The sequence below is a fragment of the Rhinolophus ferrumequinum genome, chromosome 4 (assembly GCF_004115265.2).
Source record: "Rhinolophus ferrumequinum isolate MPI-CBG mRhiFer1 chromosome 4, mRhiFer1_v1.p, whole genome shotgun sequence".
Lineage (NCBI taxonomy): Eukaryota > Metazoa > Chordata > Mammalia > Chiroptera > Rhinolophidae > Rhinolophus > Rhinolophus ferrumequinum.
In genome coordinates this window covers 53,682,018-53,708,935 of record NC_046287.1, presented here as the reverse complement: position 1 = coordinate 53,708,935, position 26,918 = coordinate 53,682,018, and the positions used below count along the sequence as shown (strand labels likewise).

Here is a 26,918-nt window from a genome sequence, read left to right as displayed (position 1 = left end):
ACGAATCTCTTCCTTCAGACTGTGGTTCACTAGGTGTCAATTACTGCACACATTCTCTATATTGGTGAGTAAAAATCTGCTTCCTATAGAAGCTGCCGCAATTTGCAGTCAAGTGCCAAAATGGCACAACACGATGACGTCCAGGGGCGGAGAGGAACGCAGGGGGCAGAGGAAGGATGTAGAAAGAGGGGGAAAAAAAATGAAGAAGATGCAAAGAGGAAGGCTGTAAGCGCTCTCCAGTTTACCGGAGTACATTACCTCTGGGGCCTGGGGTTCCTGGCTGGCCTGGCAATCCCTTAGGCCCTCCAACACAACCTGGGAAGAGAGGAAGAAAAGAGGAGCTGAAGCAATCTTTAATGCTGAATTTCATGGCGCTGGGATATTGCCAAGGTCAAGAGTACCAGCCATGAAAATTGGCTACCATTTTACGATCAGAGTAATTTAATGAGCTAATTAATCTTGACTCTGAAGTAAATAAATGTTAGATTTCATCGTGTAATGGAATTAGAATATGAATGTAAAATGCAAATAAAGCAAGTCCGGTCAAATAAAAACTGGCACTGTGCTGGCAAGGATCCGTCCCTTCTTTTAGGGCAATACCTCGGCATAACTGAGTTACGGTGTCTGGGCCTTCCCCAGTGAGTCAACGTGAATGCCTTTTTTGGTCTGGAAATGTCCACCAGTGGATGCAGACAGCTTGTGATTTCAAAAGGAATTCTTTGACTTCTCCTTTGTTACTTTGAATACTTTCAGAATTAGCCACAGCAATTAGCTGCTTTGAGCCTTGCAAAATAAACCTGGGTGGTGCCTACTTCCGGTTGGCATGGCCAGGGCAGTGACATTAAACAGGGGTATTTTGTTGTCTGGACTTTGTCTGAGAAGGACCCCTCTAGGCACATCAATTCTTTGAGATGTCCTTCATCCGTGTGCCTGGGATTTGCTGGGCTCCTGTTTTGGCCTGACCTAATGGCCAAGGTCTGCAGAGGCTTTGATCTTCTCTGCCATGCTAGGGGCCAGGGGGTGCTAGCTCAGGTCATAAAAAGAAAGGAACCCGGTGCGTTCCCACCTCGGTGTGATTGGCCAGCTCTCTGAAAGCTTTGGGGTTTGCCATTCCTGCTCTGCCAGCTTGCCCTGAGTGCTGGAGCCATTCCCATACCTCATGCAGGGGACCCATAGATTCTGATGCTACTTCTCCAACCCCAACCTTTATGTTGAGAATTATACCCAAACTTTCAACTGCCATCCAAATTTTTTACTAGCACCTTCAACTTTGTGCAAAACTCATCCTCTTTATTTCTCTTTTCAAAATCCTGACCAAGGTTGGCATTCCCTTGGTATTGCGAAATCATCTCTCTCCCAGGCTTCCCACTTGGGTTTCTAAGTCTCCCCTGGTTGGAGACTTTGCTCTCCAAGGCCGGCCAGGTCTACCTCCAAATAGTCTCCCTTTCTTCTTTCCCACCACTAATCCTTGGCTCAGGGTCATCTCCACATCCTCATCTGTCAGTCCTTGTTTTTTTCTAGCATTCATTTATCACTAGGCCAAATTCTTCTCTTCTAGCATCTACCTGGACTGGCCTTCACCCTATATAATGAGCAAATAATTCACAGTTTTCCTTTACATATCTATAGACAGAGATGACTATTTGCTTATCTGTTAGGTGTGAAAATACTTATCTGTAGAGTTCTTGCCAATGTTGTATATTGATGCTTTATATTGGTGGCAAGACTTGGTAACACCATGTGTTATTATACTTGCCTTTCCTTTGATTCTAAGCTGAATCAGATGAGATGCCAGCTCCCAGTTTTGCAAGTGTTTATATTTCTTACTGCAGCTCCATGCTCACTGCAGGAGCTCACAGAGGTTGCCGATGAGTCACATGTTTTACAAACCAAAAGTTTTAAAGAGTTCTATAGCCACCTGATCTTCATGACAGTACCTGGCTGGATGACCTCCTGTCCGTCACCTCCAATGGGCCTTTTCACATCTGTATCACAATCTGCGAGCAAGACATGATGACAGTGTGAGGCAATTTTGGAACAACTGAAAGTCACTGACTTATCTATGGGTGTGTGAGTGTGTGTGTGTGTGTGTGTGTGTGCGCGTGCGTGCGTGCGTGCAGTGGTGGTGGTGGGGAGGCTGGGGGATGGGCAGAGACTCCAAAAAACCATTTCTGAGCTTTTGAGCAGAGCCTCCATGACTTCAGCACTAGAGGGAGAGGCCCCGTATTCCAGCTACTGAAAGGAGGCTGGTGGTGGGTTCAGAAACACCATGGTGGGGTGTCATTTGTATGTGCTGAAAACTGATGGCGCAGTACGGAATTCTTATGTGACACCACTGGAGATTCATATAAAATTCCAGAAAAGAACAGTGGGTAGATGTTTAAGCACTAAGTCCCATGACTTTGAAAGAAAAAAGGGAAGCTCCCTCATACCTATTTGTCCTGGAATGCCTGGGGGACCAGGAGGACCGGGGAAGCCTGGTGATCCAGGTAATCCAGCATCTCCGGGAAAACCAGGCTCGCCTTTGGGGCCCGGCAGGCCCAATCCCGGGGGACCCCTTTCTCCTGGAATGCCCTTAGTGCCAGGTAGTCCTTGGTAACCTGGGTCACCTGGGGGCCCTTTGATGCCGTCACCCTATAAGAAAATTCAGTTTGTCTATTAAAAGATATGTAAACCTCAAAGACAGTCATATTCCCAGTTCCAGGTCCTCATTTCCCGGAGTTCCATGCTCCGGATACAGAGCAGAAAGACAGCAGAGATTAATATGAACCTACAGTCATGATCTGATGAAGGCACAGAAATAAAGGACAGATTTTATACCAACTGAGAGCAACACAATAGAAGGGAGTGCTGGGAGGCATACAGATCGATGTAAGTATTTATTGTTCTCTCTTCCAAGCCACTAGCACCTGTGCATCGATTCAGACCTTTATCCACAGGAAGAATTCTGTATGAGAACAGTTAGGCATAGGTTTGGATAAATGGGAGCAGGAACACATCATTTTTATTGTTATGATTTAGCACTCGTGACACATCTACTATTCACAAAGGCTAATGTATTGTTAAAGAGAAGGAAGTCTTTAATTTGGACAAGAAAGAAAGAGTATGTGCTCATGAGAAATACGGAGAGATGATAGGATCAGAAAAGCTGGCAGCTGGGAGGCACTCAGCAATGCCAGGTCCTATTAATGAAACTACCAAACAGGTGTGGAACACTGGGGTGGGCGATGGGGCGATGAAAGGAAGGGCTGTGAGAACCGGGGACTTAGAAGGAATGATGTCTGCGGGGTCACCGGCACACCACGGCCTGACTTTGTGCTGACAGTGTCTAAACAAGCTGGTGTACCAGCCATGCAATTAAGTCCCAGCCCATCCGCTCACGCTGTGAATGAGACCAGGATATTCCAATGGCAAGGAGGCAGCGACTGCTAGCAAATGAAACACTGCTGTGCACTGAGGTTACCTTTCTTCTTCATTTCCAAAGGCATGGGGAGTAGTGGGATGATCGAGGGTCAAGCTCTGTCTGGATTAGTGTGGCTCTGATTAAGCCACACCGCCTCCCGTGTTTTGGCTACTTTAAGATGGGCTTAACGGTAAGGACAGGACTTTACACTTCCCAGATCTGCTACAGAAATCAAACGGCAGGCACACCGAACTTAGTGGGCAATGATGGCGACCACGGGGCAGCGTTCTGGGGAGTCAGTGCTCTCTGAGGCTTTGCAAGGCAGGTCTTTACGTTCTAGATTAGAAATTCCAGCAAGCAAGGAAAAAGCAAGCATACTGACACACACCACCAAAATGGGACTCAGAAGTGGTGGGTTTGAGCACTGGCTCTTAGCAACAGAGAGAGGACAGCAGCCCCTGCCGGCCGGGAGCTGGCCTGAGGGCTGTCGGCCAGTCCTAGGTGATGCCGAGGCTGGCTGCCCTCATAGTCATGCCGAACGTGCTACGGAACCCCAATCAGTTCACAAGCCACATCAGACAAGGCCACTGTGATGAGTCAAGACACACTCATATACACATGTGCATGTCACACACACACACCACATACAACAGCCACTTCATAATCACATTTGAACAGGTTAAAACAGGACATGGTTCAAACAACCAATATGATCCACTGTCCTCTTTACCAACTGTATCTCTGGCCTCACTGTTTTCCCCCTCTTGACTTACAGATGAGACTTATTATGATACCTGATCATAGAATTATTGGTGTTTTTGGAAGCATCCTACCCAGAGCACAGCCTCCCTTCTCTGACCTTCCCCAAAGCTACTGACACACCTGAAATTCTGTGATCACAGAACAGGACCCAGACTCAGTGCTGGTAAGTCATGTGACCTCTCGTCATTTCCTTATCAGCCAAATAAGTGGTCTCCACGCTTTCATCCCAGAGAGCCACAGTTCAAGGGACAGCGTGGTCGTGCAACTGGGGCACACAAGTTCTTTTTGAAAATGATTTTCAAAGTCAGAATTTTAGAAAAGCAATTCTAGATTATTAATAATCCAGGTGTCTTCAAAGAGCCCAAGAAAACTGCACTCAAACGTAACAGTGTTATAATAGAAATGACCCACGTTACGGAAGGAGAAGGCTTTGGTTTTGGAATGAGGCAAATGAGCCAGCAAAGAGAATTTAGGTGTGAAGCTCTGAGGAGAAGGAAGAGAGTTGTGGGTCGAACTGTGTCCCCCACAAGCTGCTTCTGTCATTTAAGCTGCTCAGTCTGTGGCTCTCTTACAGCAGCCTCAGGAAACTATTCAAGGAGCTGAGGGGGACGAAAATGGAATCTAGAACAAAAAGAGGTGAGAAATCATATTACAGAATCAGGAGAAAACTCCAGAACTGTCCATGGGAAAGGCATGATGGCAGGGCTGAGGTCAGGGAGAGGAGGAGGATGAGTGTAAGTGGATCTCGTCTCGGTGGTTCATCTCCACCCTTCTCCGTCTTTGACTCCAGCCTTCCCTCCAACAAAGGAGGCTGGGACTCTGCATATTAGTAGATATCTTCTCTTTCAATGCTGGTGTGTTTGCTGCCCAGACAAGTTGTATGTTTTACAACTTATCCTAGATAGATAGCCTTCCACCACCTATTTCAGGACATTTGATTTGGGGTGGGGTATGTTTCATTCCATGTTACACCAAGGAAGAACATTTGTTATTTCTTTGACTTTCAAATGTTCACTCTGGCTTGGCTACCACCCTAATGCACTGTTACCTAAAAATATGATTTCTGCTCATTAAAATAGAATGGGTTGCATGGGGTGGCTTTAGTGCAGTGCCAGCGCCATTTGCTTCCGAGATATTTAAGAATGTGACTGATTAGGATGAGGGCTACTCACAGGAGGGCCCGGAAGGCCTGGGAATCCATCAAGCCCATCACGTCCGTGGATGCCGTCGTCACCTTTCAGACCCGGCACACCTGGGACACCCGGTTGTCCCCTCTCACCTGGGAAAGAATTTGCAGCGTGACTCTACTCATACAGTGCTGCCATAGAAGGATAAATGGTCCAAGAATTGGTTGGCCACAGAAGACTGACCTTTGGTGGTAATTGTCCTAGAATCTCCCTTCATTCCTTTGGGTCCAGGAAGTCCAACACCACCAGGGGCTCCCTGTAGAAACAAACACAAAATTTCTTCTTCCTTCATTCTGTTAAGGACATCTGTGAAGATAGTGACTTTCCGTTCATCCAACTTGAGGGCCATTTCTCGTCATCAAGCCCAGCGCCGTCCAGAAGAACTTTCTGCCATGCCAGAGGTGCTTTATATCTGGTTGTCTGACACAGTGGCCCCCAATCACAAATGGCTATTACTTGAACATGGCCACTGGGACTGAGAAACTGAATTTTAAATAATGACAACTTAATGGAAGTAGTCACACGTGGCTGGACAGTGAAATCAGAACCTTGCTACTCCAAGTTTGGTCCATGGACCAGCAGCAGGAGCCTCTCCTGGGAGTTTGTTAGAAACATAAAACCTCAGACTCCACCTGGGGTAACGGAACCAGAATCTGTATTTCAACAAAGTCCCGGGGATTCATATACTTATGAACTGTTGAGAAGCAATGATCTAAAACACAAGGTAGTTAACTCTTAACCACAATTATTTAGAATCTGAGCAGATAATAAGCCTCCAAGTACAAAGGACGGAAACCTGTCATCATTAATCTTGAGAACAAATAATATTTAATTAACAACTCTTCTTCCAAAGAGAAATTAAGGTTGGGAGGAAACATACTCTAGAGAAAAGTTTATGGCAGTGACACTCACATTTGAGGTTTTCCAATGAGAAGAAACGAGAAGCTTAATGGTTCAGGATGCATTCTAATATGTGTGATACGCTAGTTTTGGGCAGATTTTGGTTGGTGTTATTTGCAAGATTGTGCGAGCTTTTAGTGTTGGTTTAATTAAATGGAATGTTACAAGTGATTATGAGTTCTGTTCTCCTAAAAAAAATTCCACAGATGCTTGTTTTATTGATTTAGTTCTTTGCAGAAAACGGCGACATTCTTTCAGTATCCAGACAGTGTCTCACATGCAGACGCTGCTCAGTAAGTTGGTATTGGTTGGGCAAATGGATGGATGGATGAATTCATTTACTGACCGGTTCCCATATTTCCAACACTCTGCCAGCCTCTATCAGTACAAATATTTAAAAACAAAAAACTGCCTTAGTCATTCCTCCTGCAGTGGGGTTGGCAGACACATAAACATATAATTAAATGCAAGACAACAAACACAACACCAGTGGCTGAACACGAGTGCTGTATGGGTGGGGAAAGTTTGGGCACCGAGAAGATTTTAGATATTCCAGGCACACAAAATGTGATCTATTTGGCTTCTAGGAAATATTCAATATTTGTATACAAGTTTTTGTCTGGATATGTGTTTTCCGTCTCTTGGGTCTATATTGAGGAGTGGACTTTTTTGGGTATTGTCCAACTGTTTTCCACAGCGGCTGCACCCTTTCACAGTCCCTCCAGTAAAAGTTTTAAAGTTCCTCTTGGAGTACATGGCCTTTTTGAATGGAGTGTTGGGTGCATGAGTGTTGCTGGTCTAAAGCTGTGTTAATTCAATAAATAAAAGCCAGGGAAGGGAAAATGGGGATAGGCATCCACCGTCTTATCAGCTTTGTGGTAGAACTGGTCTCTCACCTTGAACCCTGGGAACCCGGGGATGCCATGCTGGCCAGGGTCTCCTTGGCTCCCTTTCTTCCCCGGCTCCCCATTGATGCCCGGAAAGCCCTTGGGTCCTGGCAGGCCCGGAAGAACCCCGGTCAACTGATCACCTGCGCATTTACAGTCCCCATCATCACCTGCAATGTGAGAAAGAGGGAGGGACTTGTTATTTGTCCACAAAGTCTGTGTTAAGCACTCTTCTTGGCTTTGCAGGGACTGGAGCCTAAGCTGGGCAGGACTGGGCTGGGTGGGAGAGGGGAGGCCACACCGCACTCGCGGCCATCATCTGCTCTGGTCATCACTCCTGTACGCAGTGGGGACTGTCACCTCCATTTCTTAGAGGAGGAGCATGAGTTACTCAAGTGTGCAGTCATGGTCTCCTCAGGATGCAGAACTCTACTGTGATGCTCACTGAAGATGCTTAAACAGTGGGACCATTTATAGACGTGTGCTGGGAGTTGAGGACCCAGTGACAGGAGCTGCAGGAAGCCACCATGGGGCCTCAGGGATAAGGGCAGGAGACTGTTCCAGGATCTGGGTGAAGGGGAGCAATGGTGGAGGGCAGCCTGGCAAGAGCTGTGGGCTTGGAGGCCAGGGTCATGGGTGGGTAGAAAAGAAACATGCCACCTCTCTTCTATCAAGGCGTCACTGAACCTAGGGAGCCTGGCGCTGGCTGTACGGTTGGCTGCCCAGGGCACAGATGGCTCAGTGGGGCTGCATTGTACAGCTGCTCCCTGGATGTCTGATTCCTGCAGGAAGCCCCGTCCACAGCGGGGGCAGACACACCCACACATCCCACATGCACCACAAATGTCCAGGTGTGCTGAGAGCCAGAACACGCTACCCACGCCCAGGGATGGGCTAGTCCTTCCCTGGAAAGAACATGGAGCTAGGGGTGGTGTCCCTAAGGTGCAGTGGGCAAGGGGAAAGCAAGGACAGCTCGTTCCAGCTGCACTTCTGCCACCAAGTGGGAGTGAGACGCTGGGCAGGTCACATCACTCATTTGAGCCTTGACCTCCTTGCCCACTCATGAATCCCTGACTCAGGGAGTTGTTCTTAGGATCGGACCAGACGATTCCCCCATGAGCCCTCTGCAGCGGGTGGGCCCTTTGCAAACACTTGTTCCGCTGCCTTGGGGCTGAGCACTTGGATCTGAATTCACCCTAAGAGATCACTTCTCATCTTTTTTGTCCTCTGCACTCCCTGAATATTCAGTGATGAACATGGCAGACAGAGAACAGAGAAGAGTGGGCAAATTGAGTGCTGGGTGCTCAGAAAACGTAGCAGACAGCACCCACCTTAGTTTCAGTGGAATCTGTATGGAAGAAAGGGGGCCAGTGGGGAAATGGAGGATCGTGTACAATTCAGAACAAGTGGAAAGCGTGAGGCGGATCAGAAGGGCCGAGTCACCCCCCCACCCCTCCCCATCGGTCCCAGACATTCCGTACCTTTCCATCCTTTCTGTCCACGAGCCCCAGGGAAACCAGAAGACCCAGGAAAGCCCGGCTCTCCTTCTTTTCCTTTAAGGCCGAAAAGGTAACCTAAGGAGAAAACCCACAGGGGCCAGCACGTTAGCACAGCACAGGGACCCCACAACTTGCTGAACCCAGTATTGGAGGGTTTTTAGCTAAATCTCCCAACAGAGAGTAAAAATGATCCACACACTCCAATTCCATTCCAAAACATCTCTTCAGGAAGATATGGACACTGTTCTGTGGCCATAGGTTTCACTGATGGAAAGAGATGTGAGAGCCCATCAATTTAGATTTTCTATTCAAGTCTAGAGATAAAAATCTTTGTTTTGAGAAACGTTGAGTCCAAGAAAAGGCTTTGATTTTTTTTTGCCACGTATTTTATTTATGTGCTAAAGACCTTGATTCTAACATCTGCTTCCCCAAAAGACAAAAAGCAAAGCAAAACAAAATAAAAAAAGATATTACAGCGAATTTGGTTCCCTATTCTGTCCTTCCCCTTGGAATGAACGGGTGCACACATGTACATCATCCCCCACTCCCCCAAGAACTCTCTTTCCTCTTTCTCTCTTTCAGGTGCACACACGCACACACATGCACACATGGAGTTTGTGTAATTAACGTAGATAATTTGTGACCTACCTGGATTCAGCATGGTCACTTTCCCCCCTCCCATCCCTCACTCCTTTATCTGGGATCAGGGTACTTCAGAAGTCATGCCACCATCTGCAGGACTCTGATAATTCCAAGCAGGGATATCTGGGCAAAGGTGGAAGGAGCACACTCTAAAAGCCAACAAAACTCTCCACGTCACATGCGAGAGGAGTGCCATCTTGTGGTGAGACTGGGGCTTCACATGTCCAGCAAACATCACTGCTGGGTATGGAATCTGTCTCCCTGCTGGGTTCTGTTCTCCTTGCTGCTAGACCCTGTAGTGCTCATAGCTCTAAAGATCCAATAAAACTCCTCCAACCAATTAAAATACATGCTGCTACACTCACCTCTTGGTACCTGAGAGGAGGAGAGAATGAAGAGATTAAGGAGGCAGGAAGGAAAGGAAAACACTAATTTAAAAAACTTGCTGTCTGCTTGGGAAAATGACACCAGAATTTGAGTGTCAGAACGCTCCTAGGTAACTATAAATCTTTCTGCAAAGGTGGCAATGACTACTGTCCCCCTATTGTAATTTGGTTTCATTACACATTTAATATAATCTCTCATTCCTCCATCCATTCGTGCACCAAACATTTCCCCAGAGCTTATGCTGTGCTCAGCAGTGTGCTGGGAGCTGTGTATACAGTTGGAAACAAAATGACAGAACCACGTGGACCTTACAGTTTAGCTGTGAAGACACACATCAGATACACCTTAGTAAACAGACGAACATCCAATCTCAAACTATGGCCAATGCTGTGAGAACAGGGAGCTCAGCAAAGTAGTAGGGAGAGAGAGGCCCATTGAAAATTGGGGAGAGGTCTTTTCTGAGAATGTGACACAAAATTAAGACCTAAAGAATAAAAGATGGCCAGCTGAGAGAGGGTGGGAGGGAATGTTCCTGAGAGAGGATAAGCTTGTCCGAAAGGCCGAGGTAGGAAGAATGGCAGTCATTGGAGGGTGATAAGTGAGAAGAGGAGTTACAGGAAGGAAGGTGAAGGAGATTACGCCAGCCACGTGGTCTAAGGAATGGGGTTTGGATTTTATCCCACGGGCAATAGGAAGCCATTAAAGGGCTTGAAAGGGAGAAGTTACACAATCTAATTTACATGTAAAGAGAACACACTGGCTGTGTAGACAATTACTGGGCAGTGAAAGAATGGAAGCTGGTCATGAGTGGGTTGGCTATTCTAGCAGACTAAGCATGACATGTGGTGGCTTTGATTTGGGCAAATGCAGTGAAATGAAGAGCAATGCACAGTTTCAAGATTCAAAATTCAAGAGGCAGAATCACTAGGACCTGGTAATAGATTCATTGTGTGGGTGAGATGCCAGAATGACTCTGGCCTGAGCTCCTGGGTCTGTGGACATGGGTGAGGCCCAGGAGAGGGGCACGTGGGGCGGGGAGCAGGCGATTCAGAATTCAGTTTTGGACACACAAAGTTGGAGATGTCTGTGATACACACAGTGGTGACCACATGGTGAGTTAACAGTTTGCCTGAGTTCAGTTTGTACTATGAACTCAGAACTGGGCTAGAGACACAGTGAGGAGCGCTGGCATAGAACTTGTATTTAAATTCATGTGAAGGGATGAGTTCACCTGGGTAGAGAGTACAGAGAGAGGAATGAACTTCAAGGAACTCCATCATCCACTGGATGGATGGGTAGAAGGGGAAGAAGAAGGAAGGGCCAGCAAAGGATCCTCAGAAACATGGTCTTTGAGGTAACGGGGGGCATAAGAGAATGGGGCATCATGGAAGGCCAGAGAAGAAAGAGTGAGAAAGGGAATGCCGGCTGCATCCTGTGCTGCCGAGGGGCTGCTGATGGAGCAAAATGGTGCCCGAGGATGTGGCTCCATGCGCCACTGGTGACTGGGTGAAGAGCATGTCAGACCAGTGGTGGGCTGTGTGGGCTGGATCTCCAACGCTCTTCCAATATGTTATGAAAAGTATAGTCTCACAGGTAGCTATTTAATCACAGATGCTTCAGGGACGTCGGCATGTTAAACGTGAGACAAGGAGATTGTGGGTGTTCTTCACCAAGTTTGTACATCTAGTCAAAAGGCGCAGTGTGGCCACCTTACGGTGCCAGCCTGCCTTTTCCCTATGTTTTTTTTCCTTAATCTAATAAATTAGTAATTTCTAACAGGTTCTATAGAACAGCAGTGTGCCTCTTAGATGTTTTTAACATGATTTCTCTGAAGAGGCCAATGGCCATAACAAACCAGGCAGTATTTTGACTTATTCTAGAACACAATGGAACTGCCTCCCCCGGCCTCCTCTGCCCCCCTCGATTCAGTTAACTGAGCTGGAAATAGGAGTAAGCGAAAATATTTAGCTCAGAAAGAAAGCGGACTTCATGGTTTGGTTTTGCTGGAACTGCAAAACACTAGAAATTCTGATTTTCATCAGCAACAATGCTTAAAACAGGATGAAATGCAGATAAGAAAAGAATCCAACGATTTCATTCCCAGAGAACAGTCGAACTCTGTGGGACTCGAGGTCATAGATATTCAATTTTGATTATACACAATAATATTTAAAAAAGTCATTATGGTTGGCTACTGTTTGTACAAGAGATAGCTTAAAAAAAGACGATTGGAAACAATGTGTCTCATGGGATAAGATAAATATTTCAAGGAGAACTTAAGTTATATGCTTTTAAATTTTTTAGTTGATAGAATTTAGCAAATACCATTCCATCTATTTTATAAATTCTCTCTTCAGTTTACAATATCAATCAGAAATAAGTTAATGTGTTTATAGATGACTTGTTAGTACACCATAAGTTTGCTAAGAAAGATTTATAAAGCAAGATGACAGGAGTTTATGTCCTTATTGAAATGGAATTTAGTTATAGGAATAATGACAAGGTTAGCCTTCAATCACAGGCCTTTAAAGCAGCATATTTTTATGCTTTTATTTTTACTACATCATGTTTTGTTGCCAAAAAAAGGAAAACTCAACAAATACCATGTACTCAGGAAATATAACACTTGTAGAAATGCAGCCATTATCACAAATGCCACAGTAATAAATATTACTTTCAGGATAAAGAAAATTATCCTGAAAGTAATAATTTCTGCTCAACCCTGAGCAGACTATTCAACCCTGCTCAAACTATTCGGCAAATTCCAGGGAGATATCTGCACCTAAAAATTCTCAAAAGAATATGAGAATACGGTTTTTCCAGGTGAATGAAAATTGGGAATATAGAACCATATCAACTTAAAAATTTACTGTACAATGCAAAATAGAATGAGAGACATCACCGCGATTTATTACTGGAAGAAGTCTGCACAGATATGCTTCTAATGCCTCCAACAGCTTTCCTTCTAGAGATGGCAAAGTCATTTCCCAAAAACAATTAAAGCATGGGTTTTTGAATTTACCTTTAATTGAAATCAAACACTACCCGTTAGCAAATATGATGCTCTTCCTCTTTGAAGGGAGGAAGCCATCGAGATTATCAGGGGTGATGTCAGGAAATCTAAAGTCAAATATTTTGAAAAGAAGCAGCTGCTAAATTGCGGTCCATGTCACATAGAAAGAAATTGTGACCTCCTGTTTTCTTCTAATGCCTCAGCTATCCAATCTCTTGAGGACCTGAAACGTTTCCATTAAGAGATTTTACAGTCTAAAGCAGGGGTGTCCAAACTGCGGCCCGTGGGCCAACTGCGGCCCACAATCCATTGTTAATTGGCCCGCAGCAAATTCCAAAAATAGATTTAGTTTACTTAAATAAACCAGGTGAGGCAACACGTACTTCACCTCAAGTGAGTGGCCCGGCTGTTTGAGTATTTTACCGCATATGGCCCTTGGTAAAAAACGTTGAAAAAAGTTTGGACACCCCTGGTCCAAAGCATAACTGTTTAAAAGCTTGGAAGCTGGAAGGAATAACCGTTTTTGATGGCAGGCTCAAAGACAGAGTGCCCTGCCTCCTGAGGGCATTCTCAACTAAAGGATGTCACCACGGGAACATCGGAACCTGGAAATGCCTCTCAGTGCTACGATTTGATGATGCCCCCTGGGTAGCATGTGGGGGCAGCGCCTCCTGCTTGTCTACTTTACAGCCTTCCATCTCGGCCTTGGTTAATGGCTGCCACTCCTCGTTACAGGTGGTGGAGCCGTCCCTTCTCGTCCTCAACTGTTGCCACCTGTTCCGCTGTTGCTTTGGTTCTGCATGGGCCGAGAAGACAGATTATCAAGTCTGCTTACAATTGTTGGTCAAACAGAGGAGAGAGGCTGGAAGTCAAGATGTGAGGCCTCCAACCCTGGAAGAAGGTTGTCTGGAACGTATCACCCAGCAGCTCTCCGCTCTCATTGGCTTTCAGACTGCACCTCTCCGCTGTGTCACTGAAGGACTGATCTCACTGGAGTCACGCTCAGCCAACCCTTACTGTGTAATATCTATGAGCCTGTTAATACTCAACAGGTTAGCAAGGTTTTGCCCTTCTTCCATCACCAGCCATTTCTATTTGCAGCATCTGCTACACCCCAATCCACTGCCTACTGCATTGGTTCACGACATTTTTAGCAGAAAACCCAAGCAAAAATTTGGCTGGCCAGGCTTCTTTGTCTGGACACCAGAATGCGCCCCGAGTATCCCTCCGCTTACCATCTGGCCCAGGTGGTCCGGCGGGCCCTGGGAGTCCTTGGTGCCCTGGCTTTCCATCAGCTCCTGGTGGGCCGGGGTACCGTGCAGGGATGCCCGGGTCTCCCATGAAACCTTTGGGTCCCATTTCACCCGGGAAGCCTCTCTTCCCATCTGAAAATAGCAATTACCAATGTGAAACTTCTGATATGTAATAACTGTGTCACCATTCCGTCCATAGGAGACCACTAGCAGGACTCGTGGATTTACAGTCCAGTCAGTAACTTCAGGGGTGAAGGCCAGTGGTATATTTCATCGCCATTTTTCAACTTAAAAAAGCCCCTCTTCTTGCTCCCACGTAGTGGCCTGAGAGTTGCTATCGATACCTGGTAACATCTGTTGACTGCCCATGCTCCTCGGCCAACTGACAGAAGTGTGCCAGTTCCTCATCAGCGGCATGGTCTAACCTAGTGGGAGTTGCTGTCACAAGTCCAATTGTTGTGTGAAGACATCCAAACATGTATGCGAGCCCCCTTACACTGCTAAACCCAGTCTATAAGAGCACCAAACAAACTGTGCAGTCAGTAAGGGGCCTGTGGTTTATGTGAAGAGCTGAACAGACATAGTTTTGGTCATAGTTTTAATACTGTGGAACCACATTACCTTCATCTCTGATGGACGTGCCAGGGGGGCCTTGTGGGCCGAGATCGCCTTGCTCACCCCGGGGTCCTGGCTCGCCATGGGCCCCTGGGAATCCTGGGTCACCTCTGCCACCTGGAACCGAGACAGGCCCCACAATTAGGACAAGACTTGTCTAGCGCTTGCAGTGGATGTTCACCTTTTCAATGAATACATATTTACAAATACCCTGCATATTGCAGAAGCATGGTGGGGCTCCAAATGTTTAATTTGGGTGTTAATGGTCCCTGTTTTCAAGGAGCTCATTCCCAATCAAAGAGGTGATACAAGATTCTTAAAAATATCATAAAACAATAGAGAGGCACATAATGCCAAAAAGATACAGCGAGATTTCAAAGGAGGGGAAGACTATTCGGGGGAAAAAATATAATACTAAGAGATCAAGGAGAATAAAATAATAGAAGTAGACAACATTTTGAGCTATTGCTGTGTGCACTAGATTCAGTGTTAAATACTTTGCACACGTTTGACTCCCATAAAACCATGTGGTACGAATAGTATCACGGTCCCAATTTTACAGAGAGGTGAAGCATTGTGCCTCGGGGCACTCAGGTTTTCTGGAGAAGGTAACCTGGCAGTTGAGCTTCAGATTCTAGTGGAGTGTTATGGAGATGGGAGACGGGGAGGGAGAGGGCAGAGGACAGTGGAAGGAAGGGCATTCGGGGGGGAGGTCAGCCAAACTGACAGCACAGAGCTGGGAGCACTCAGCAGGACTGGGATGGAGTCTTGGGGTACAGGTGCACTGAGGTAGTGGAAAATCAGGTTGGACAAGTCGCTGAGTCCAATTTGAGAATAAAGAAGGAAATGATATGATTAGGAATCTTGCCATGCACCAGGCGCTGTGGCAGGGAGGCCAGGGCTGATTCTGAGTCCCCACTTCCCCAGAGCCGCAGCTCCTGCCTGGGTACGCTTTTCATAACTGTTTGCTGGATGAATAACATACGAATGTTCTTACAGGCTTTACCCCTAAATAAAACAAACACAAAGTGGCATAGCCACATTCTTCAGCATGTTGGAGAAGACATGCAAAAGTAGTTATTAAACTGACAGATGGTTCACACCTAAGCAGGACAGTGAGTCCTTGAGTCCTGGGCCCATATGACAGGAGTGTGCCAGGTGATTTACTGGCAAAGGTAGGACACTCTAGACCATCTTTATTTAAAAACAACCTCATCCTTTAAAATCCCTGTCTGATGTGTACATTTTAGGACATTATTCAGTCATTCAGATAAATATTTACTGACTACGCACTAGGTGTCTGGAACTGTTTTAGAAATTGGGGATGCAATAGTGAACCAAACGGGCTAAAATTTCTTCCTTCATGGAACCTCCTATAACATGGATAAATTATCTGTAAACAAATAGATGTACAATTATTCAGGGGAGTGCTCAAACCATTTTTTTAAGACTTTTTTTTTTTTTTTAAGAAGGATGCACATCCAAAAAGGTCCAGAGCCCATTGTTCTTATCACAGAATGCGAATCATATTTCAATACAACCTCACCAATTTGGAAGGCTGAGCTAAAATAATAGATGAGCATTATGTGCAAAACATGCAAAATCCTTCATGTACACACAGGGGCCAACCGTGACAGTGGAGCATCTTCTTGGGGAGTTGCTCATGTGCAAACATTTGGGGATTTAGTTCCTTGCAGTCTAAAAGGATGTGACTGTTTACAGATTAAGGCTTCAGACTGGCTAGCAGAGGGGCTTTAGCATCTTGGTACAGAAACGAAAGAAGGTGGTTGGACCTCCTGCCATGGAGGCCTGACGGGCAGGACTGGATGTCTTTAGTGATATTGCAGGTGACAAAACCACACCTGCACAAGGTGTGCAGACTTGGAAGAATTTCCCCACAGAAGGGTCTCACCTGGAAGGTGGGGAACGCTTTCTCAGGCAGAGGCAAAATGAGGGTCTCCCATGATACCGCATTGAGGCCATACGGGAAGGTGTGTACAAGACTGAGATTCTACAAAGGTTATGTTCTAAACAGCTTTTGTTTGCTTTGTTTTGTTTTACTTAGGTAACTCTTTCTGGCAAGTCCATGACTCGGTGCCCATAACAGAAGAGAATGTGTATATACAGAAGAAATCGTATACAAACAAACCTTTTGCCAGAGAAGGATGAGGGGAGTAGGCAGGTGGGCCAGGGGGGCCTCGGTCCCCCATTTCTCCCTGGAGGAAACAAAGAGGAAAAGAGAAGAATGTGAGACCGGCCTTCTGGAGTTGTGGACACTGCGTATTTCCAAAGAATAAAGCTGCATGTGGATCATGTGCAGAGAGCTTCCTATTCTGAGTAATCGAACCATAGACTCTGCCTGGGCACCGTCTCCACTATGCTGTGGCAGTAAGTCCAGGCATTCCAGGCACACCAGGAGACAACAAAGTGGGCAGGTGCCAATATCACTTTGAAATCCTTGTCAAACACCGGACCCAGTCAGGACCCTGCTTTCTGCAGGGCGGACTGTTCCATTCTTGATAATGGTATCTGAGCACCCCCGTAGGATGAGCTGGGGGTGATGCAACTACACCCTGATACAACGTCTTCTGGATTGTAAGGTGAAACATTTCAAGTGCTGTCTTGACCACTTTGGGCCTCACTGGGTCTCACAGGCCTAACGATGAGTTTCCCTGTTCTCACAAGACATGGCCCCATCCAGCAGGAAAGCCTCCCTCCCTAGCTGGTTTCCCCATCAGCTAGACCAGCTGTACCCCACCTGGTTCTCAACTTACTGCACTTTATTTCCCTGCCCACCTGTGGGATTATTCCAACAAGTCAGTTATACCCTCCCTCAGGAACCAGGGGATACCCTACCATCTTGTTACTACAAGACCCATCCCACCGCCCTGCTGGTTCACTCTGCTCCAGGTGCAACCTCCATGCGGTCCTGCTTGGCGTGCCGCATCCTGAGGGATATATGTGACTGACAGATGAATGTCCATCTCACCTCTCCGCTGCTGGGTGTCGTGTGTTCCGTTATCTATTCTTGTATAGGACGGAGGATACCTCCCTTGTCCAACATGGTGAATAGGGAGGTGATCAGAACACCATCCAAAGAAAAGAAGTGAAAACTGTCCAAATGAAAACGGAGCTTACCTTGGGTCCTTGGGGTCCAAAATGGCCTTGATAACCATCAGGTCCTCTGCTTCCCTGCAGAGAAGATACTTGGTGCTTATTTCTTATCTCTGACATATGATTTAAAGAAGTTAACACAATACCTTTATTATGTCTAATACAATGAACAGTAATTCCATAAAATCACCTACTACCTGGTCTCTGTCCAGTTTTGCCTGATTTTGGTCTCAAAAGTATCCTTTTGAAGTTGCTTTGTTTGAATCAGGATCCAAAGTCCAAACATGACATTTGGCTGCTATGCCTCTTAATTTATTTTTAATTTATAATAGTTTCCTCTTCCTTTCTACTGTTTTAATAACTTTTTTGTTGTTGTTGTTGCTGTGGAAGAAACTGGATCATTGGTACTACAAATATGCTACCTGGCGGATTTCATCCACCTCATTCTTATACTGGTGTATAATATGCACCTCGATCCCCATATTTTCTCTAAATTAATGAGTCGTTAGCTAGAGAGGCTTCATTAGGCCCAGGTTCATCAATTCAGCAAGAATCATTCATGGAGGTGCTGTGTCCTTCCTACTCTATCAACAGGCCGCACAGACACCAAGTTTGAGTGATTTTATGATTGATCAGTGGGACTATGCTGACAGCCTGATCCATCTATTAAAACCTTCCTCTCAGATGGGTTTTGGAAAATTTTAGTTAACACCAGATAGGAGCATTAAAGCCTCTCAATTTAGAATTTTTTTCTTTATTAAAAAAAAGAATCCCTAGTGCTCACTGTTGCCTTCTAATTCCCTTAGATATGTATCGAAAGAGCCACATCGTATTTGGGTAGATATATAAACCTTCTTTAAAAGTTTAGAAATTTATTCTCCCTTGTTAAAGAATATATACAGTAAGGCCCCCAAAATTCAGAATGCCAGGTACCAATGGTATAAAATAAAAAAACGGATGTTATCCGATGATTTTACACGATATTTTAAAATCTAGGAGCATGTAAGCTGCAAGTCATGTTGTTAGGAATCTAGAATTAAGATGGGCTTAATTTTGTGTTTTTCATGGTGGGGCCATGATTTAGACTGACTTTCTTTCACACTAGGTGGAGCTGAAGATTCAAACGTCAAGGCAAATTTCTCTAATATTAAAAATGATCTCCCATTCAGATGCCATCTCATGAGATAGGCTAGGAATCATTAAAGAGCTTGCCAATGACTGGGACGCTGGCAACTGGGCATTCAGTCTGTGTCCAGGGCTGACATTACAATCCAGCTCAAACAAGGTGCTAGACTTTGTCAGCTCTACAAGCCATTCTGTTCCCGCCCGCCCCCCGAAAGCCCCACAAGCACTGCTCATCATCAAGCAGTAACAAGCATCCCCAGAACTAACTAAAGTTCTGTCCATCTCAGGAAGAATGAGGGAGGGGCAGCTGATTCTGTAGAGAAAGCAAAAATCTTTCCCAGAGTACTCTTTTTCGGTTCATCCTATTTCGATGCGTGTTTCTGTTGGTGTTCACAGTTGCTCCTTGGAGCTGCCTTTGGTTACTGGTTCCATGTTACAGCCTTAAACCAAAGTCTATGAGGATAACTGGGAAGTTAGTTGGGGAGTAATGGCAACTTGGCAAGTAAAATAACACATGGTAGCCATATCTGTGGTGTAGTGTGCTACTAAGACACAGGACGACTCCGCCATGTGTGTTTATCCTAAGCACTTTCTATTTGTATAGTCTAGGAAACGATTTTCCCACAGCAACGGAGACGCCCCAATTATTCGGAAGTCTCTGCGGCTTCCCCAGTCGTTCCAAGTGCAGAAAGCAAGCTGGAAGATGTGAGCCTTCGATCCTAACATCTGGGCCACAGCAGTGAGCGGCCCAGGTGGTCAGTGCCTGGCGAACATCTTGTCCTTCATTAACTCGGAGTTCTCAGCGGGGCAGCTGTGTTGAATTGCATTTTAAAAACACTGTAACTCCTTAGTGTTGGGTGTAGAAAAACAAACCATAATTATGATTTCACTAGCACATGGCAGGCAATCAAAATATTAACAGCAGTACTTTAATTACATGGAGATGTGTGGAAATGGATTACTTTTAAACGCTAACGTTTGCTTTCATCCTCTATCTCTCTCCAGCACTTGCTTATGGTGGTCCTTAAACCAGAAGTCGGCCTTTTGGCCTCTGGGTGGGCGTTGCGTGGACAGCTTTGCTCCAGGTACGCCACCTTTGGGGGCACTCCTATTAGTTACTAATGTTATGACAAGATGGGTGTAGCTAGCACAAACCCTGGTGTCATCCTTGACCCGAGTTTAGTATAAAAGGACAGGAATAGGAAAAATAAGATCAAAGGAGGTCACAGGAAGGAATCAAGATTGGTGCTCATTGTGAGTGGTCCAAACCAGAACACAGCGTGAAGACGCCTGTGCCCGGAGCCAATGGAGGTCAGAAACCAAATTTGGGAGGTCACGTCCCAGAACAAACATGGCAGAACTCCCTGCAGAGGGACTGACGAGACCTAGTGCATGCTAGCAGCTTCCTTATGGTTCTCCAGCTGTCTCACTACCATCTGTGATGGAGCCATGAGCGGGATTCAGGAGGCTGATTTGGAGGCTGAACTGATTTTTTTTTAAAAAAAGTCTCTTTCTATGTACCTGTTAGGACTGAATTATGGAAATACTAGCCTTTGGCTACCAAGATGTGTGTTCCACAGTGTTGACTGCATGATAGTTGGAAGTAGCACGCAGCTAGAAACCACCACAAGGAGCAAGTTAAGCAAATACGGTACATCCATTTACCGCAATTCCGTGCAGCTTGTTAGGAGAACGAGGTAGACGAGCACATGCTAATGTGCAGCAAAAGCAAGCGGCACAATGATACAGATATTTTTATTTCCTCGTTAAATTACATGCATATAAAAATGCACGTCTTTTGTATGCTAGCACCTATCTGAAACGATACCCATAGAACGATTTACAGTGGTTGTCTCTGGGGAGAATGCTGGGGGTCTGTGATGAGAAGGACCTGTGCTGTACATTCTATGACTGAATTTATGAAAATAATAAATCATTAATCTATGATTAATAAAATCATTAATAAAATAACAACTCAAGAATCTATTTCTATGTGTATTCTCTCCTGTGACCTAGTACTCAGACAATTCTAAGCCTGAACCAGATTCTCAATATATTTCTCACGTTTTCTTCTTAAAAAATTTCCAAAGGTCTCTCCATAGAACACATGGTAAAATCACTGGGTCATCATTAAAGAGAAATGAAGTGTTAAAATGTGTGCGATCAATATGTAAAAAAATGTAGGTGAACCCTTGGTCACTACAGTGAAAACCTTCCCAGGAGTGACATACAATGATGGGGAGTGGAGGTGGGACACTGGAGGGCATAGAGACTCCCCGGGACTGGTGGGGGCTGGGTGATGGGAAGCCTGGAGGGCGAGAACCTAAGGAAAGAACCAACAGACTGGTTTGCAAAATGACAAAAAGGTATATAATCTGACTCAAGGATTTCAAAGGATTGGAGACGATAAGATAAACGCAGTGCAAATTTTAAATGCTTTTTCCTGGGGCAATTTTTTTCCCCTCTGGGATTCCAGCCTTTCTATTTGACCTTTGTGAAATGTTTCAGGTCTGGAGCAGATTGCATTTTATGCATCACACTTACTTTTTGTCCTGGAAAACCTTTTTCACCATCAAAGCCAGTGGTGCCCTGGGTTGAACAGAAAACAAGCAGTAACAGCTTAGAATATGCAGCAATGTTTTCCAGAGGACATTACTATGGCACCTGACATGGTCTAAAAAAAAAAAGAAATCCTTTACTACGAAAGTATCAAAACCATCATAAACTCCTTTTATTTTCTAAAGGAGACAAAAGTTTTAGTGACACTTTTATGTAATGAACCATATCTACCACTTAAAGAAATATGGAGAAATCCATAAACATGGTATGGCAAAAACAGTAAAGATCTAAAAGGGCCTGCACGCCAATGTTTTCATGAGTCTCTCTTCTTACTTTTGGAGAGTGTAACACAGTAGTAGGAAGCCACAGGTGGCTGAATCTCCTTGGGCGGAGACACTCCCTTGTCCCACCCCCCACTCCACTAGGGACATTTTTGTTGGACGATTCGGGAAGCAAGAAATCAACTTCTCATCTATTGGAGACAGTCTACATTTTTGTTGCCACAGGTTAATTTAGCCTAATTAATACAAGCAGAAATGTATTTGTGTTCTGTTTCTACCCTGCACCAAATGGAGGTGCACAGTTTTAAAAACCCGTTATTGGGTGATAATGACGTGTCAATCAATGTAGGCTCATCACATCCACTGCAACCAATGGACCACTCGGGCTGTGTATGTGGAGGAGAAGGGGGTATGAGGTAAATTTCTCTGTACTTGAAGCTCAACTTTGCTGTGAACCAAAAACTACTCTAAAAAAAAGAAAGTCTATTTGAAAAACAAACAAAACAAAACAAAACAAAACACAGAGAATGCATGGTTTACCCGTGGTCCTGAAAAGCCCATGATTCCTTCTTCTCCCTTCAAGGAAATGCCCTAGGAGAGAACACAGAGACCTGAGGGAACAGCTGACAATTTACACTTTATCTGCTCAGGGGTTCCATTTCTTTAGTACTCTGACTGGGGCGAGCCTAGTTCTGTGGTTCTCTGTTGTAGCTGAGCAAAATGGCAGACTCACAGGGATCTGTGAATCTGCCGTATTTAGGATATCACCCGTCATCGCTACACAGTTAAGGGACGATGTGGGAGGATTGAGAATACTGGGGCAAACATGACAAAGATTAAAGAGGGGGTGGAGTGATTACATGGTTAGACCCTCCCACCCCCCCAACAGAAGCCAGTCTGTCAAACCTGCCCACCCCCTTCCACCCACATCTTCTCTCTTAAGGGGTTCAGGTTCATTTTATGAACTTCAGAAAATGTTGATTAGCTGGTGTTTATTATGCAAAAAGGAAGATATTCTAAAACTATTTTCTGAAAAAAAAAGCATGAACGATAATACTTTCTTGCTATAGACAAATGGATTGGAAACCATGGTTTGTCATAACCCCTGCATACGCTTTTGTTGCAAGAGGAACACCGAGAATTTGGAAACCACCAGTGAGAAGAAACATCTTTATTGCTTGACTTACTATTTTCCCTTTTTCTCCTATATTTCCTTTTTCACCCTGTGAAGAAAATGAAAAATAAGAAATGCTCATTAATTCAAGAATAGTAATATTTAAAATTCATCAGTGTTTATGATACAAGATGAAAGGAATTTAATAAACCTTAAACAATCATTATAAATGAATTGTAACAACCCTAAATTTTACAGTTTCAAAATTCAAGGGAAAATGTGCTATTTCTTCTAGATTTTCATAATATTAATGAAATCATGTTATTTTTGATATGATTGCGAGCCTGGCTCTATCTATGTGGTTTCCTTTATCACACCACAGTGGCAGGCTTGTAATATCCTGTGGTGGGAGAATATGCCCAGAGAAAAGCCCCAGGTGATAATATTTGTTAGGAGGGTTGATAAAATATTATTAGGAGTGTACTCTGAGGAAAAGATGCATTTGGAGTGTATTCAAATCTCAAGCAAAAAGTGGCTTTGTTAATGATCTATGATCTATTTTTCCCACTTGTCTTGGTGAAAATGGTGAAAGAAATGTAGTGACAGGCCACGTCTTTGGTCTCCATCACTGCTAAGACAGCACCTGGATCCCTGCAGCCCAATACTGCCCCCTGCAGGCTGGCTGGGTACCAGCCCCGGAACCATCCCCTCTTGGTTGTGGAAGAGGAAATGTGTTTTGGAAGCTTGAGCATCTCAGCACAGATACAATCGGCTCTGGCCCCACACCATCCTCAGCTCCTGGACAGAGGCCCTATGTGGCTGATGGTCAGGTCATCACTAGGAGCCAGAGGCCTGCCCAGAATCCATCCTGACAACTCAGTGGAGCCTCTCCTCCTGCCTGGCTGTCCAGGGACATCCCACTTTTTCAGCTGTACACAACCACCTGCTTCGGACTCCCTTTCCTCTGGGAGTTTTGTTTTGCACCAGCCACTTCCCAGGTCACTTTTGTCAACTGTCAGGTCACTTAGCACTCAGCCACAGCTGCCCGGATTCACTCCCCACTAAGGCAGTGGTCAGCATGCCTGCCTCTCCCATCCAGGACCAAGCACTCAATCCCCATCTTGACAGCTACTTGAGTTTTGGGAATTATAGTCTATATTTGGGGTTTTTGTTTTGGTTCTTGTTGATTTTCCTGACTTTATACTGCGCATTTCACCTGTGGCCTCCTGCAATCCACCCCGCAGCTCTACAAGGTGTTACTATCTTCATTTGATTTGAGGGAACATGAAGGCTTAGGAAGGTTAAGTCGCCCATCTGAACTAGTACGTGGTGCAGCAGGATGTCGATTTTTGTTTCAGACTCCAAGAGAACATTTTTGATCAAACAAAACATTAATAGACATTATAAGGGCCAGAAAATGGACTTTGATCCAAAAAACCCCCCACAGTGATGCTCTATGTCAGCAAAGAGTAAGAGTAGGTTTATTTTGCAGACTGCAGCATTTTGTCAGATAGGTGGTCTATACACGCGATTTGAGTTGTGCTCTGACCAGAACCTACGTGTAAACTGGAGACCCACCTACTTAAGGATAGATTGGATATTTTTTATTATGGATCTTTGTTTTGTTTCAAATTTGTTACAATTGTTTAACACGTAGACTAACGCAGTTACTTGACCGAATGAACAATTGTGCTTTTACGCTCAATTTGATGGTGAGGCGTTTTCCACTTTGAATGCAATTGTTTGAATAAGATCGAAGAAAGTTCTTTCTTTCTTTTTTTTTTCTTCCTTCCTTCCTTCCTTTTTTCTCCTTCCTTTTTTCCCCTTCCTTCCTTCTTTCCCTCTCTCCCTCCCTCCTTCCTTCCTTCCTTCCCTTTCTTTCTCTGTCTTTCCTCCCTCCTTCCCTTATTTCCTTCCTTTCTTTCTAGTTCAGTGGGGGAATACAATCAATTTTGGCAAAGCTTCTTTACCTTATATTGATCTGGATGGAATGTTTCCTTTGTGGGCCCGATGATGGCATGATGGTTGTCTGATGGAATCCCATTGGGTCCTGGCAGTCCCATTTCACCCTGTGAATGGTTTAGCAAAGCACAAGTCTTTACATTGGAAAGACATTACTACACTTGAGTACAAGCACAATCCCACCACAAACTGCTTTTTTTCTCTTTGTATAGTACTTATCACATGCACACCAATTTTGTAGTGTTATATTTATAATATAAAATACAACTCATAATTTAAAATGAAATAATCACAATGCAAAATTATTTGTATTCTTCTTGCATTAATAATTATTTACAATGTCTGCATAAAAATTGTTTAGGTTGTTCACAATTTGAGGCTGCATTTGCTTCTGTGGAATAACCTCATGATAAATTTCTATACAAGGAGATCGTTATGTCTGAGGTCTAAATGTCTTTATGGTTCTTCATATGTATCACTCTATTGCTTTCCAAGATTGGTACCAAGATATAAGTAATACCTAAAAAATGAAAGACTGCTCCAGTTTCACCACTACTTCACCAATTAAATGAATTTTTATATACTAAAAAGCAGCATCTTTTTAAAAAATTAATTATTTTTCAATTACAGTTGACATTCAATTTAAATTAGTTTCAAGTGTACAGCATTGAGGTTAGACATTTATATAACTTTTCTCCACATCCTTGCCAAAACTTGTTGTTGATTTATTGATGACAGGCATTCTGACAGGTGTGAGGTGATATCTCACTGTGGTTTTAATTTGCATTTCTCTGATGATGAGGGACATTGAGCATCTTTTCATGTGTCTATTGGCCATCTGTATGTCCTCTTTGGAGAAATGTCTCTTTAGGTCCTCTGCTCATTTTTTAAAATTTATTTTTTATTTTTCAATTACAGTTTACATTCAGTATTATTTTATATTAGCTTCAGGGGTACAGCATGGTGGTTCAATATTTATATAATTTACAAATGATCTCCCTGATAACTCTAGTACCCACCTGGTACCATACCCAATTACTACTACATAATTGACTTTATTTCTATACTATACTTTACATCCCACGATGATTTTGTCACTACTAATGTGTACTTCTTAATCTCGTCACCTTTTTCACCCAGTCCCCCAACCCCATTCCATTTGGCAACCATCAGTTTGTTTTCTGTATCTATGAGTCTGTTTCTGTTTTGTTTCATTTACTTTGCTTTTTAGCTTCCACATGTAAATGAAATCATACTTAGTTCACTTAGCCTAACACCCTCTAAGTCCATCCATGTCACAAATGGTAAGATTCCATTACTTCTTCTTCTTAAAGAAGTCCCTTTAACATTTCTTATACTACTGGTTTGGTGGTGGTGAATTCCTTTAGCTTTTTCTTGTCTGGGATAAAAAGTAGCATCTTCAATAAACATAATATCTCAGTTGTTTTAATTTGTATTTTTATCATCAGCAAGAAACACTTTTCTATGTGGTGCACAGATGGTGAAACCTATAGATGTACAACATTACTGGACAACTATCCTAACATAATATGCTGACTTGACTTCCCAGGAACTAATTGACACAGAAAGAAAGGTATTGTCTTTTCTTTTGCTATTTCCACAAATAGAGTATATAATACCAGTTTGAGTCCAGATATCACATAATATGATTAGGAACAAATTGAGATGATGTATTAGCTGCAGAAAGTAGTACTCCACAGTGTATTTGGAGTGTCCACTACTATTGTACCTAAAAAAAAAATCTAAATTATTTGTTCATCTCCCCTTTACCTATTGGGACCTTGAGGTTTTCTTTCTTTTTTTTTTAATTAACAATTTGAATAAACTTTTTGTAGATTACAGACATTAACTTTGTTTCCATTCTATCTAATGTGACTATTCTCCCCTCTACCCAATTATTTCTTTCCAGATTTTTCTTCTTTCTATGTTATTTTACTATTTTGTTATATTTCATTGTATAGGAATTTAAACTTTCATGTAATTAGAGCTTTCAATACTTTATTTTGTAATTTTTTGTGTGGTATTAATGCAAAGAACAAAGTCATTTCCACACCTGAGTAGTGAAAGTTTAGTGTGCTGTTCAATCAAAAAGTAAAATGTAAAACAAAAAGAAAATGCTCCAACAATGAGGCCAGAGGAACAAATCTGTTTTCCAATGGGCATGTAGCTTTTGGGGAGAACGCAACGGGGTTGT

The 26,918-nt window shown here is 44.0% G+C and overlaps 1 protein-coding gene across 1 annotated transcript in view; it reads right to left on the bottom strand.

Annotated features, from left to right (window-relative positions):
• Positions 1-26,918, bottom strand: part of COL4A2 (collagen type IV alpha 2 chain) — a 181,916-nt gene that overhangs the window by 35,795 nt on the left and 119,203 nt on the right. The window contains exons 13-27 of the mRNA XM_033105154.1: positions 24,712-24,810; positions 22,815-22,850; positions 22,168-22,218; positions 21,332-21,376; positions 17,687-17,740; positions 16,698-16,764; positions 14,555-14,665; positions 13,916-14,065; positions 8,621-8,713; positions 7,149-7,309; positions 5,536-5,608; positions 5,338-5,444; positions 2,433-2,634; positions 1,938-1,997; positions 259-315 (exon numbers count right to left, since the gene is read on the bottom strand). Of these exons, the coding sequence (XP_032961045.1) occupies positions 259-315; positions 1,938-1,997; positions 2,433-2,634; positions 5,338-5,444; positions 5,536-5,608; positions 7,149-7,309; positions 8,621-8,713; positions 13,916-14,065; positions 14,555-14,665; positions 16,698-16,764; positions 17,687-17,740; positions 21,332-21,376; positions 22,168-22,218; positions 22,815-22,850; positions 24,712-24,810 (1,366 nt within the window). The remainder of the gene's footprint in view (positions 1-258; positions 316-1,937; positions 1,998-2,432; positions 2,635-5,337; positions 5,445-5,535; positions 5,609-7,148; positions 7,310-8,620; positions 8,714-13,915; positions 14,066-14,554; positions 14,666-16,697; positions 16,765-17,686; positions 17,741-21,331; positions 21,377-22,167; positions 22,219-22,814; positions 22,851-24,711; positions 24,811-26,918) is intronic.